Source organism: Ricinus communis, chromosome 8, assembly GCF_019578655.1.
Source record: "Ricinus communis isolate WT05 ecotype wild-type chromosome 8, ASM1957865v1, whole genome shotgun sequence".
Classification (NCBI taxonomy): Eukaryota; Viridiplantae; Streptophyta; class Magnoliopsida; order Malpighiales; family Euphorbiaceae; genus Ricinus; species Ricinus communis.
Window position 1 is genome coordinate 7,869,483 of NC_063263.1, and position 14,206 is coordinate 7,883,688.

A 14,206-nucleotide genomic window follows, 5' to 3' on the forward strand; every position below is an offset into this window, starting at 1 on the left:
TAATGATCTTTAGTTTTATTAAATTGTGTTTTATAGATTTGTTATTTTTAATAATTAGTTTTAGCATTATTATCACAAAATATTAAAATAAAGTCAAGTATATATCTATACTTTAAGTTTATATCGATTAGTCGATTAATACTACAACGATTTAATTTAATAAATATTTAAATTTTATTTCTTTTAACATCTAGATATTTTTAACTTTTAATTTATTTTAATATAAATTTAATTTAATTTTTAAATATTTTTGTGCAATATACGTGCACCTTCGAATGAAAACCTATGTAAAAAATTGTTAAAACATCATATATATATATATATATATATATATATATATATAGAACATCTTCAGGTATCTATAAAATTACCTATCAAAAGTCAAAATACTAAATTGAATCAAAACTCAAAGCATTAGTATGCATTTCATCTTAAAATAATCATCCAATTTAAAATTTATTAAAAAATAAGAATTAAAATTTTAAATTTTATTAGAATTTTTTTTAATTTCTTTTATATTTAAAATATGGTTACTTCAATATTTAAGGTTATAAATTATTTAAAGAATTTAAAAACTATTTGTACTAAAATTAATATTAACTATAAAAATCCCTAACAAAAAACATATGAAAAAATGTATAAAATATAATTAATTTGTAATATAATCAAACTGAAAAATTAAATTAAATGAGAATAATATTATAAAAAATAAAATATTCTATTTTTAATATATAGATAAATTCAAAAAAAAATTATATACATAAAAGTTGAAATAGACTATTATGTATGATATTAATATAATAATATCAGTAAAAATAAATTATTTTTTAATTTCAGTTAATATATGTTTTTTAGGATCTTAGTTTCACCTAATAAAACATTATAGGTATTAAATATGATTATTAAAAGTAAAGAAATTCATTAATATAATTTTTAAAACTCAAAAATTTATAATGTTTAATCTGTTAATAATAATAATAATTTAATAGAGAAGATAAAAAAATATTAAAATTAGTTATTGAAAATGGAATCTATCAGTATAACTTAACATACTTTGTTGATGTCAATATAAGCAACCCTAGTTTAGAGCCCAAGCACGGCCCAAAACTGAACACCATACAAACGTCAGCGTTTAAATGCACCTAATAATTTACTTTCCGGGTAAAATACAAAAATCACAAGCAGTATCTTGCACCAGCTTTCTATTCGTTTGAAGAAAATATCGATCAAAGTCCTCATACTCAAATTTTCAATTCACAGGTCTCTACTTTGTTTGCTCTTTCTTTTGTTTTTTGGAATTCTTGAATGTTTTATAATTTCTAAATTTATGTATTAACTTAATGATTTTATTGTATTCTTGTTCGAAATATCTGAATTTGGATTTTCTCAATTTCTTTTGTAATTAGTATTTCAGTGTTCCTTTGGTTTCTCTTTCTTTTTAATTCTTATAGCTTGAATTAATTGTTAAATAGTAAAAACAAAAACTTGTTAGTTACTGCAGATTTAGCTTTAATCGACATTTTTAGGGCTCCAAATAATCGAAGTCTGTTCTTAGATTGATTGTAGGTGAACAATAATTTGGGCATCAATTAGAAAGTTTATAAAAACATGTGATTTGTTTTTATATGAGGATTGTGATTTTTATTCATTAGTTGTTGCTTTCATTGTTGTGGTGTTCTAAAGAGATGTTTTCCTTAGTTCATCCGTTCTTATATATATATATATATATTCTTTTTTGTGGAGGTTTTGGATATTTTTAATATGATTGTATTATTTTGAAAAAGTTATGGTTTGAAATCTTTTTTTCTAAAGATAGTTTATTTATATCATTCTATTGCTTGACCTTCTCTAGCAGACAAATCCAAATGGCAGGGAGAAATCGCATTCCTCGTGAAGCTTATAATGACCGACGAGGGTTTCCGCCAGAGAGATCTTTCATTCGTGGCCCTCCTTTGCCACATCCGCCACCACCACCACCTCACCATGCTTTGTTGGAGGATGAACTTGAGATGCGGCATGTTGAAATCCGCAGGCTCCTGGCTGATAATCGTCGGTTGGCGGAGGATAGAATGGCTCTGCAGCAAGAGCTTGGTGCTGCAAAGGAGGATATTCATCGCCTGAATCTTATCATGGGCGAAATTCGTACAGAACAAGAAATGCACTCAAGAGAGCTTATTGAGAAAGGTTTAAAACTGGAGGCTGATCTCCGTGCTACTGAGCCTTTGAAGAATGAGGCTGTACAACTTCGTGCAGAAGTTCAGAAACTGAATAGTACGAAGCAAGAATTCCTTGGGCAAATTCAGACCATGAAAAAAGAAATTTCAAGATTGCAAGCTGATAATCAACAGATCCCACTTTTGCGTGGTGAGATAGATGGCCTGCACCAGGAGCTTATGCATGCTAGGTCTGTGCTTGGATCTCTTTCCATTGATATATGTTCTTATAATTCTAAATACTTTCTTGTCTGAAGCACCTGTTATGCCGCGCATGGCTTGAAACTCAGCATCAGATTTTTTAAAAATGATCAATATAATGCTAAAGCCAAATCAATGTTTCAGGACGGCTATTGATTATGAAAAGAAGGCAAACATTGAGTTGGTGGAGCAGAGACAGGCTATGGAGAAGACCATGGTTTCCATGGCCCGTGAAGTTGAAAAGCTGCGGGCAGAACTTGCCAGTGCTGATTCTCGACCCTGGGTTGCTGGTATGCCTGTCATACATGTTCCTCTATAAGTTATTTTATTTTTCTTTTCTGTTTATTTTTAACAGAGTTCCTTGAATTGCTGAGTGCGGTATTAGTTAATTTGATCCATTCTAATATACTCCATGGTCCATGCCTCCTTGGACTTATGCTCTTGTTAATCATGTTCGCGCTTAGTTGCAAGTTATGTATCAACTGAGAATAATTTAAATTTGAATTTAAATTTTTCATTGTAAAGAAGAGGATTATTAGCTTTCCCTGCTAGTAGATTCATCATAAAGCAAACCTTGATATTCACCTCAATCTACACACCTGTTATCTTAAAGTCTTTCTTAGTTGTGAATACGACCAGAACCCTTTTTTTCCCGCCTTATCGTGCTATTATATCTACTTTATATGTTGTTTACCTCTTTATCTTAATTTTCTGATGATTCAAGGTGGACCATATGGGATGAAGTTCAATAATCCAGATGGTTTTCATGCACCTTATGGAGATGGATATGGGGGTCATTTGGTTTGTGCGCTGTCCTTATGATTTTGGTTTTTGTTTCCAGTAGTTTATGTTATTCTACTGCTTATGTTTCTTCTTTTTTTTTTTTCTTTTTTTCTTTTTTTTTTAATTTATTTTTCTATTGTTGCTCAGGGTGCTCCTGGGCCTGCTTCATGGGACAAGGCTCGCATGCCTCGTCGTTGAGATGGTAGCTGTTCAAATTCAGAAAGTGCAAAGCTGATGTTATGGCCGCCTGCTATCCTGTTTGATATCTCAATAGATGAGAAGTGTTTTTCATCTTTGTGTGCATTCCACACCAGTAGTCTTTTATCAGAATACATTGTTAGTTATTCTAACTTATTAAGTAGGATAATATTGTTGCTTTGCTTTATTTGGTAGCTCGTATAAAATATCATAGTTTCAATGTTATAGGTACGCCTTTGTGTGCCTGCCTCTTTACCACTATAATGTATGTCATTTTTCAGTCTTGTCTTGCCTTGCTTGCTGAGCTAGATTTACTATTTTCATCGAGCTGATTGATTCTTAAATATTTTCTTGTTTTCTTTTTAGTGGCTGTGCTCTCTTAGATGGATGTAGATGGAGAATGAATCTAAGTTTTCTGTCTTTCAATTTTGGTTCAGTTGTTTTTTCTCTTCCATTTGAGCTTTGAAGAGCTTGAGATGCTTTTATTTCATATTAATAGCAATGACAGCAATGTGAGGTTGCCTCTAGCTCTAGGCATGTTGATATGATCTCTATTAGTACAGTTGATTCTTTTCGCTAAAAAAATGTAGATGACCAAATTGGCATTTTAGGTAACATTGGAAATAGGATATGTGTGAAGTGCTATGGACTAGTGGATTTGGTGACTAATTCTTATAATGCGAGGATGTAAATCCTGGAGCTTGTATTAGCGTTGCTTTGCTTACATTTCTAAGCAAGGATTTGTTATTTTCTAAATTCATGTCAATCTGTATGACATGAATAGGAATTCAGTGTGGGAGATCACAGTTGTTTGAGTAATGAATGACTGGAAAAATTTGTTTATTTGAGAAGTTGCCTTCAAAGAAAATGCACCTCTGTGCTGCTGCTCGTAGCAACTTATTACAAAGATGATATTTTACTGTGGAAGCTGCGGGAACTAGATTTTTATCATAGGTAAGTGTGGCCGTTCTTTTCTTGGAATTACTTCAGGTGATATAAAAGAATATGTGACAAGCTGTTCAGGTTATTACTATTTGGATTTTTGAGCTGGCTCCTACATCGTTCTGCATATTCTTAATGCATGAGCTCCATCTGAAGTATGTTGGTTCAGTCCCTGATATAAAGTATTTAGCAGTTCCAATTTAGATAGAATGGCATCTAAATGTCGAATTCTTTATATTCGCTTAAAGACCCATTGGAATAGTTGATGGACCGTGTTTTTCATTTTGAAGATGGAGATTTTACTGGAGGGCATTGGGCTTTGATTTCTATGACCTGTGATTGGTGCTATTCTGGATGAAATAGATGTTATATTCTAGGTACACTTCCTGCCATTTCCGTGATGGATTGATGGCTTAGATTGTGAAGTTGGCCTTCCAGGGCTCCAATATCCGTCTATCTCTCTCTCTCTCTATATATGTATATCTATATCAATCTTCTGGCTATGCTCATTACAGGTTGGGCATGTACCTTGGTTCTTTGTCAAAAAGCTGTCTAGATCATATGATTTAGCAACTACTGACATTCTATTTTAACTTAATTGAATTATAGGAAATTTTACCTTGTTAAGTGGTATAAGGCTGCATTATCCTTTCCTTGAGTTAGATTTTGGAGGATGGACTGATTATAAAATTATGTTGCTACCTCTCGCTTAGAGTGACTGGATTCGACTGACATGCAGTGGGTGATTAAAAATGCAAGTGGTTTTAGTGGAGATATTGTAAGAGATCTGAGTTTTTGGATGGTCTTACTGTAGATTTATCACATTGTTTCAACACTTGAAAATTCTCCGGAGAGTGGACAATAACATCCTAACATTTGGATGTTGGAAGAAACTATCTCCACTTACATCAGATTTCTTCTAGTTCTCCTCCCATCTATGGAGGTTTGGTACCCACACAAGCCTCGCTCTTTCTCGATTTGAATTGTTCTGCTAGCTGCTTCTTCGTGCATCAAAATGAACTTCCCGAACTCTGAAGGACCATGAGCATGCCATGTGACGAGAGGCTCCTAATATTTTATAGGCAAGTATTCTGCTTCTGCTATGTGGGTTTCGTGGATCTAAAACGTCTTGTTCTTTTAGCTATTTTTAATGAACATTCTATTATGCTTATTGTTTATGGATAATTAATGATTAGCATACATCTATCTAATCATAGGAGGTGCACAGTGCTCTGTAGGTGCTTAAGGTCTCACAACTGGTTGTATACCTTTTTACCCCTTAACTTACATGTTGCATCCCTGTTATGTTATTCACTAGTTTGCCGTGTTACCTTGAGAAGGTTTATGGATAGTTTCATCGCAGAGCAATTTTATGGTAACACTTAACAGTTACTTCTTCATAACTGTATTAGATTGGATGATTTTATCTTCTGCAGAAGAAATCCCATTTTTCTATCCAAATTGGACTTCCCTTCAGTTCTTGAGGTTGTGAACTATCCTTCTGCTTGCTCTCTTCACCCACTGATATACTTCTCAAGGATTATATGTGATGGCACTGATTTATCGTTAAGTTGGGAAAATAGGATGTTCCGATGCTTGTATGCTTCCTGATCGAGACATCTACAAGGACTATGTGGACCATGTCCTTGTGATAAACTAGGATATGTTCTAGGCTTTTTCTTGCAACAATATCTAGTAATCTGTCAGGTAGTGTATAAAGGTTTCTTATCGGTTATATAGAGCCATGAGACTGTCGTGAGAAGTGCAATAGTCTCTGTTTGGCTGCTGTTGTTGAGTTCTTCTACCACTTCTATTGTTTTATACGATTGAGATGTTGATCAAGGGAAGGATGATTCTGATATTTATTGGGCGGATCCTATTTCCATGATCATGCCAAAGTTGGACAAGAGAAATGTTTATTTTTTATGGGTGTTTAGTCCATCCAATTGGCTAGACTGGTTACTTAATGCTGGACATTACCATGTCAGGTTGTTAGTGTTTGAGTTTTGGTTCAGAAAAGATGCAAAGAATTTCGGAAGTTTACAGCTGATTATCCTTCTCTTATTTAGACCTGTTTATCTGCCAAAAGCCTTGAAAGGAGTTGTAAAGTGTAGGATCTGGTCTTATTCTGGAGGTCACCATGCTTTACGTTTTGTGGAAGGACGATTGCAAGATAGCTGATTAACCTGCATTACTTTCAGCTAGAACGCCTGTTGAAAATTACATGAGAAGATGCTTCATGCATCAATATATTAATTAAAAGTCAGGTGCATGGAATTTCAGGTTCAACTAGTAGATTTTGGCCAAGACCACTTGTGGAATTTTTCAAGGATGAACCAAGACAAAGCTATGGTCCAGTTAGGTTTCCATTGTTTGTCTTGATTTAGTGTAATTTTAGAGGAGTCATCTCTGGGCATGGACCTTGTATAGCTGCTATGTAATTGTAGAACCAGAAGCCATAGATTTAAATAACTATTGTTGGGACCTTCCAAAAATAAGAATTTGATAAATATGCCTGTTGCTTATTGTGATCATATCAATTATAAGTTGCAAGTTTTGGATTTCTTCTAACTAAACCTTCCTTATTGTTCTGCAGATCAAAAACTGGCTGTGAATGGCTGGGGAAAGTTGGGTACTATTTTGTACTATTGCCTTTTGGTACTGACCTTCCCACCCCATAGAGGTAGCTTTTGGTCATCCCACTTGGACAGCTGAAGGAGGTGCATGGGAGTAAAAACACCACAAAAGGTTCAGGTTTAAGTCTTTGGTTGTGCTCTCAAAATACATGCATGAGGCTTTCTGCTTTTGATATGTATGCTCTCAAAGTACACGCATGAGGCTTTCTGCTTTCAATATGTGTCTTACTATTACAAAAAAGGGAACACAGCATATCTATCTTACTTTTTAAAAGGAACAACAATAACAGCAACAACATTCTCATTTCATTTGGTATTTATTCCCTTAATTGGAGGCGTTTTATTCAAATGTCAAATGCGCCTGTTTCAGTTGCCACCATATTTAATGGTCCGAAACGGCAGCATTTATAGGAATTTTCTTTTTACATGTAGCAAGAGTGTTCTTTTGTTGTTAAATTGTTACTTTTCAAAACCGTGAAACAGTAATTTATTATAAACAAATTAACCAATGCTACATTAGGAGGAGGATATTAGCTGCTTTCTGATGTCCGTAATGATCTTTATTAATTGTTTGCTTGTAACTTTTGAGTAGTTTTTGGTTAAGTTCATTTTCACATGTCTTATACATGGACTAATATGATCTCATTGCTCCTTGATAACTTGGGAGTGATTGGGAGTTGCTGCCCGGTTAAGGGCCAAATGAAAATTTTTCCACATCTTTGTAATTTTTTAATTTAAGATTATGGTGTGCTGCTGAACTTTGATCAGGTTCTGATGGTATAATTTTTTTCCCGTGTCCAATTTTATTGTTCTAAGTTGATTGAGCTTATGTGTATGTAATGTGAACTTCCCGCGGCCAAATGAATATTTATTTGGACACCTGAATTTGATGGTTTGGTCACTTTAGCACCTTAAATTTTTTGATATAACATGATAGACATTTTATTATTTGATATTTAAACACTTTTTAATATGTAGATTCATTCAACATGTCCATGTGTATTGCATTCAAGTGTTTAAATGTTATCAAAAAAATAAAGTTCATATATCTATTAGGTCAAATTGAATATTAAAGGTGTACATAAATAGAATTCATGTGTTTGTTAGGTTAAATTGAAAGTTAAAATAACTAAATTATTAAATTTCAGGTGACAACTTCATGCAGTATTTCTTCAATTTTGAGCCGTCTGAAAGGCCATTGCTTTCTGTTTCTCTTTTGGTGATTTCTTTTGGCAGAAGTTGATGACTGCACTCAGAGACGTCTTTGTGATTGCAAAACAGTGCCATTGCTATGCAGACTCAAAGAAGCTTCAAGTAATCTTTATTGCAGTGCAGTATAGCTGAATCCCACTATAAAATGCCCTATCAAATAAATCAATTCTGCCGCCTGCCAAAGCCTTGGGTGTCAGCCAGCCTGATGAAACAAATGCTCCCTCATATTATGGCTCTACATGATCAATTATGATATGTTACTTTTTCAACTGATATTATGGGTGTCCCAGCCATGCTCAAACGCATCATATATGGGGTTTGACAATTCTTCTTTTCTTCATGACCTCGCATTAAAGATTACAAGACCCATGTGAGGAGTGATCTTTAGGGTTAGGGTTATTATTAGCTCTCCTGGAAACACTGCTAGTGGTGATAGATACTATAAATCAATTTACATGAAGATATATAAAGAGATGGAGGGGCCCTGTTGCTGTCGAGTGTTGCCAGCTGAAACCTTTTTTTTTGTTCCGTAAGAAAATATTCTGGCAAAACTTTCAGTCATCAACTTCGGTGTTGAAAATAAAACTAGGCAATGCTGGGGTGATGTCCCTGTAATATTTACAGATAGTGGCTACAGAGAATTTTATGACTGCTACTATGCCATCCTTGAGTCATTTATAAAATTCTTAATCAAAGCTATGATTCAAAAATTTAAGTGTTTCATGGCAGGGGAGGTTCTTGGAGAGTACAGTACAGAGACATTTTTATATACGAACTACTCCAATATCAAATGTTTTAGTTCAAGACATTATGTAATCTTTGCAACAAAATCAATTTACTCTGAAAGAGTTTAATGGGAAAATTTTCAATTTGAGATGTGCTTTTTTGTTCTTTATACGGAGCTTTTCAATGAAATGTGAGAAAATGGTTGTTATTAAGACAAAATCATGATAGAATAAAAATGAAATAATGGTGGAAGGAATATATACTTCAAATGAGGAAGGCTCATGTGGCGGGTGTCAAAATGATTTATTGACGTGTGAATTCAATTCGCACATACAATTAACATAATCTTATCGAGTTACTATCATAAACATATTGAACTTTTTATGTTACGGTTTTAAAACGTGTTGTAAAAATGAATTGAACTATTTATGATACGATTTGAAGCGTGTTATATAGTGGATTGACGCACGAATTTATTATAACTCGTTTAATTATTATTTAAATAAATATGTTATACTTATCATGGCATGTTAATATATAATTAATTAATTTTTTAATTATTATTTAAGAAAATATGCCTTACTTGCTGTGTTATATATACCCGTGTTACACATATTACTGCACAATCAATTAAGTAAAAATATTACATATTTCGTATTCGTGTAATTCATTTAAATTTTAAATCGTATTAAAATTGAGATACGATGATATCTATTTAAATTTTGTATCATACTGGAATTGAAATAGATTGATTCCATTTTGCAAATCCTAATTATATCACCGGAGTAGATCCGGACGACCACCAACCTGTTTTGACACTCTGCTCAACAGGGATGGGTGCTGAAGAACAAGTGCCTTCCGTTCGTCTCTGTTAATCTTGCCATCCTTATCAGCATCAGCAAATGTCTTACCAAACAGAGGAGTCACCGTTAATGCTCACAACCGGAAAGGACAAAAGGAAGAAGTAGATAGAAACTCCACTTTTCTTTATCTGAATATAAGTATATTCAAAAGAAAAGGCTATCTGAGAACTGCAGACCAGATTCCGGAAAAATGGCCTTCACCATTTGCTGGACCTGAAAATTAACAGAGAAGTCGATGACTGACCCTAAAGAATGGTGCAATTTAATTGAAATCAGGACGTAGAATTTGACCAACTGGACTACCAAATTGGCCTTCAATTTCAGGTTAACCATATATGCAGGCCGAAGAAGGAAAAAATTGCTCCCTCTACTGAATAAGCCAGTTGATACTGTGCAGAAGAACCTAGGAAATAATCAAACTTCGTATATGGATGCTCTAGTGACCATATTGGCATAGCCAACAGGATTTCATAAATCTTTTATCCAATCAAAGAGATCACAATAACTTATGAATGTCAACATTTTTATTGCATACACACATTGTAAGAATATTTTTTCAATCAATTTTAACTCATTACTACGTAAGGTCTTTTCAGTTATTGATAATGTTAGATGTATATATACATACATTAATTTCTCACACAACAAAGTGGAGACCCATCTCAGATCATCAACAAAGTGTAAGAATGATATAAAAAATTTGACCCTTCAATCCAATCTTTATCCTCTTCAAATCTATGTAGTAAAAACACAAGGTAACACCTTCGACCTCCTGCCCTTTACTGGGGTTTTTGTATCAGGGAAGTTACCATTTCCATCATCAATATCTTCAACAAGACCATCCTTTGTTACATTGATTGGATAATTCACTAAGTGCACACCTTCCATGTCTGTTACTTCTTCACCGCTGTATATTTTCCACATTGCCTCCCCTAATGAGTAAATTTTGCCTACGCATTCCAAACTTTGAGGCTGTAGCAGTGTTTCTTCAACTAGGCCGGTGTGCTCGTACCATAGCGACATACGGTATGCTTGGATATCTCTAGGACTAGCCTTTTCTGTACCATTTTCTTGTTGGTAGCATCCTATTGCAATTTCAGTGTCCCGTTTCCCATCCATTGATCTTTGATTCACATTTGCAGATCCTATTAATATGTATGCATCGTCCACTAAAAGAAAGTAGAGATAATCAATTGAATGGAAGACAGCACATGTATTATTATAAATTGTAATGAGTATGGTGAAAAACTCTTTAAGTAATAAGTGGACCGGTCAGAAATTGGACTGTTTATCTTTCAATCATTGAGGCTCTGATACCATATTAAAGAACCATTCTATTCGAGAAAAATGTAAGCAAATAGGATGAGAATTCCAACGCGAAAAGAGCAGAGAGGAATTAAAATCATACCTATCATGAGCTTGGAGTGGACATAAACCATGAACCTCCTATTCTTTTGCGCATTCCAGTATTGTGTACCCTGATGGGGTGAATATGGAGGAACAAACTCTCCCTTGCTCGCCTCTTCTCTATTAGCAAGGCAGAAGAAGTTCAAGTAATCTCTTGGATGCCCCGGCTCGCCGCTTTCTTGTAATGCTTCACCTATCAGTTTATACATCATTGCCATTGTTTCTCTGGTCCAATGCAATATATCCTGAACAGGTTCACTCTCTGGCACCCCCTCAGGCCACATTGGCATCAAAATATACACTGCAAATCTTTCTTTCGCCTTGATCTTGCTAACGATCTTAAGTGCAATCTCAATAGGTATCAAATTTCTACATCCACAGTGCTTATCTTTATCCCACAAATGACACCCTCCAATGAAGTATTGATTCTCAATGTATATAAACCTCTCTGCACGTCTAATTGCTTCTACATAAGCTTCGTGTATGCTTCGCTCCGAGGTTAAGTTTCTTGCCATTTTGCTTGCTGATACATGGTCTATGGATCGATAGACTTGAACTTTCCAATTTCTACCATTGGAAATGCTTGAAGAAACAGGATTATAAGGTTGGTGTCTAAGATTTGATATTGAGCTAGTAGAGATTAACAGAGAAGGATCACACTGTTTAGTCCATCTTTGTTCAAAATTGGCAAGTACATCCCAAGCAGCTTCACCAACAATACAAGCATGGGCATCATGCCATGGCTCTCTTGGCCCTCCTTTTTGCAGATTAGCACCAGCAATATTTGTTTGGTAGAAGTCACCACAATGTGATTCTGCATTGAGTGTTTGAAACAATGAATGTTGTTCAGTATCAAATCGGCCATCACATAGGTCTAATCCTCCAATAAAGCTCATGATTTCTCTATCATTTATCGAATCATTTGCTCGGGTATCTACTGTTATAGTCTTTTGATGGTGTGCGAAGAAAGTAGGGAATTTATTATGCAATCTTGGACATAATTTGCATATTACTTTAGTATGTTTGAAATAAGCAAAAGCATCCTCATCATGAGTTCCCATCACCCCTTTGTTCTTGATGATTGGCAGAGATGTTTCATCGTCCCAAATCATGATTCTCACTGCTACACCTTCCTCCGCTTTTCGTTTCAGTAAGTCTCCAAGCTTTAGTCCTCTTGCATGTGGTATGTCTGTTTCAGAATCCCTGACCTGCATAAAATCATAAAAATTACTAAAAGCAGCTCAATGGGTACACACACTTTGCATGTAATTACAGGCCAGACCACCAGAGTGGTTAAAATAAAAACTGATTGTTACAAGGTTTCACTTACTAGCACCATTTTGGGATTGAAAGACCACCCTGCAATGTAAATCAAAAGCTTTGCACCATCAATAGCTTTATAAACATCTTCCCATAATTTTCTTGGGGAGCCACAAAGAGCAAGTGGAGGCTGAAATGTATTAAGATGATGAGCATCTTGATAAAGTGTAACATGGCAATTGGATCTTTGAGGAAATGTGGCATTTCTTAGTCCTTGGGATTGACCATTACTGATTATCTTTCTCCAAGTTGGTTCAAGTTGTGCTGGTTTAAACCATAACATGAACCTCAGCTTGAGTTCAGGATTTGGTTTCCCAGTTTCCATTATGAGTGGAAAGAACCCATTAATGAATGTTGCTTCTTTGACTATCTTGTCTGCTTGGATATGGAATTTTCCCAAGATTGAGCACTTTGTTTTCATAGTAATGGTGATGATTGAATCTAGAGGATGAGCACAAAGAATCTGAAAGGTTTGATTCCAAACGCGATCATGTTCTTGACTTGTCTTTGCTACCTTCTTGTTGCCTATCTTGATTGTCACGTAAGTAGGTTTTCCATTTAAAAATAAACACTACAAAATAAGATTTAGAAACATATATGTTTGTTAGGTAAGATCACGAACTATTTGATTAAAAAGACATTACACTGTTACCTACTCTTAAGCAATGTATACATTAAAGCACCAAAACGCATTTAAGCAACTTGAATTAATACTTTTATACAACCATCTTGAGTCATTTTTTCTCTATTAGTATCTAAAAATGGTGTCTTTTTAGTATCCATAATCATTTGGTACACTAATACATATTAATTAGATCAAGTAAACATTATAATTATATCCAATTATATAAGATATGATTGCATATCTGCTATTGGCTAATGCATCTCTATTAAAGAACACAAGTACTTACATTGAAGGGAAATGTTGATATATAAGGTGTGGCATCAAAGATTGTAACTTCAACTGTTCCATGGAGAAATTTTTGAATTTCCTCCATTGATATTGACCTTTAAACGATGCTCTTTGGAAGAAAGATAGATAGAAAAAGAAAGAGAGGATGTAATTCAACTATACTTTGGTTTACTGGGTCTTGTTGTTATCATGATTTGTATATAAAGATAGGTATAGCTACAAATTAACAAGCAAATGAAAACTTAGAATGCAAATGAATGTGTTGGCAGCTTTGGAAAAACTTGTAAAGTTCTACTTTTGCTAGTCTTAGAGGCAACCTTCAGGCCTTTCAAACAAGATTTTACTTCAAGTTGAAGTTTTTAATCTGAAATCACAATTCTCCTGCTCTAGATAGAACAACATCTACAAAATATTTTAATGGATGAAATGACCCATTTTTGCAGGTTGTTCAAGTTGAATTCTGTCTTCAATCCTTTTCTTTTAGCAATAATTAGTATCAATTTGTCACAAATATTTTCCCACAACATCATCAGCTGTTGGCTTACTATGAAGTCCAAATAGATAGAATTGAAGAAACCCATTATAAGCAAAGGTCACTCATGCACCATGGTCACATGATCCAATTTCAATTATACATTTCTAGAAGGTCCATACAACCTGTAACATTTTCTTTTTCTGCCTTTGCGGGTCTGTTTGACATTGACCCTATATTTTTATTTTTAAATTTTGAAAATTATCTTTATAAAAAGTAAGTAAATTGATGATTTTTCTAAAATCAGGTTATAATTTATT

At 34.1% G+C, this 14,206-nt stretch overlaps 2 protein-coding genes across 7 annotated transcripts; one reads left to right on the forward strand and one right to left on the reverse strand.

Moving 5' to 3' along the window:
• The first annotated feature begins 1,102 nt into the window (after positions 1 to 1,102).
• LOC8266972 (protein FLX-like 3) lies at positions 1,103 to 9,059 on the forward strand. 6 transcript variants are annotated; one of them, XR_007217165.1, is made up of 7 exons: positions 1,107 to 1,260; positions 1,853 to 2,404; positions 2,559 to 2,704; positions 3,139 to 3,215; positions 3,345 to 3,533; positions 6,934 to 7,091; positions 8,122 to 9,059. XR_007217165.1 is itself a non-coding variant. In XM_015724333.3 (5 exons), exons 2-5 carry the CDS (start codon positions 1,866 to 1,868, stop codon positions 3,393 to 3,395), a joined length of 813 nt encoding a protein of 270 aa, XP_015579819.1. In that variant the 5' UTR covers positions 1,107 to 1,260; positions 1,853 to 1,865; the 3' UTR covers positions 3,396 to 3,679. The 6 variants fall into 6 exon arrangements, 1 of the variants encoding a protein (XP_015579819.1); XR_007217166.1 differs by having other exon boundaries at positions 8,210 to 9,059; XR_001535829.3 differs by having other exon boundaries at positions 6,934 to 7,085.
• Positions 9,060 to 9,532: 473 nt separating this feature from the next.
• On the reverse strand, positions 9,533 to 13,566 carry LOC8266973 (phospholipase D alpha 4). Its single transcript, XM_002527370.4, has 4 exons — positions 13,413 to 13,566; positions 12,512 to 13,072; positions 11,183 to 12,389; positions 9,533 to 10,943 (listed from the first exon to the last, which is right to left on the reverse strand). Exons 1-4 carry the CDS (start codon positions 13,497 to 13,499, stop codon positions 10,510 to 10,512), a joined length of 2,289 nt encoding a protein of 762 aa, XP_002527416.1. The 5' UTR covers positions 13,500 to 13,566; the 3' UTR covers positions 9,533 to 10,509.
• Positions 13,567 to 14,206: the final 640 nt, after the last annotated feature.

What these genes read in the sequence shown, in the direction of transcription:
- LOC8266972 (XM_015724333.3), top strand. Translation starts at nt 1,866, where the DNA reads ATGGCAGGGAGAAATCGCATTCCTCGTGAAGCTTATAATGACCGACGA. An exon ending in CAGGAGCTTATGCATGCTAG is followed by an intron (nt 2,405 to 2,558) that starts GTCTGTGCTTGG and finishes TCAATGTTTCAG; the next exon opens with GACGGCTATTGATTATGAAA. An exon ending in ATGGATATGGGGGTCATTTG is followed by an intron (nt 3,216 to 3,344) that starts GTTTGTGCGCTG and finishes ATTGTTGCTCAG; the next exon opens with GGTGCTCCTGGGCCTGCTTC.
- LOC8266973 (XM_002527370.4), bottom strand. Translation starts at nt 13,499, where the DNA reads ATGGAGGAAATTCAAAAATTTCTCCATGGAACAGTTGAAGTTACAATC. An exon ending in TATCAACATTTCCCTTCAAT is followed by an intron (nt 13,073 to 13,412) that starts GTAAGTACTTGT and finishes CTTATTTTGTAG; the next exon opens with TGTTTATTTTTAAATGGAAA. An exon ending in CCACTCCAAGCTCATGATAG is followed by an intron (nt 10,944 to 11,182) that starts GTATGATTTTAA and finishes ACTTTCTTTTAG; the next exon opens with TGGACGATGCATACATATTA.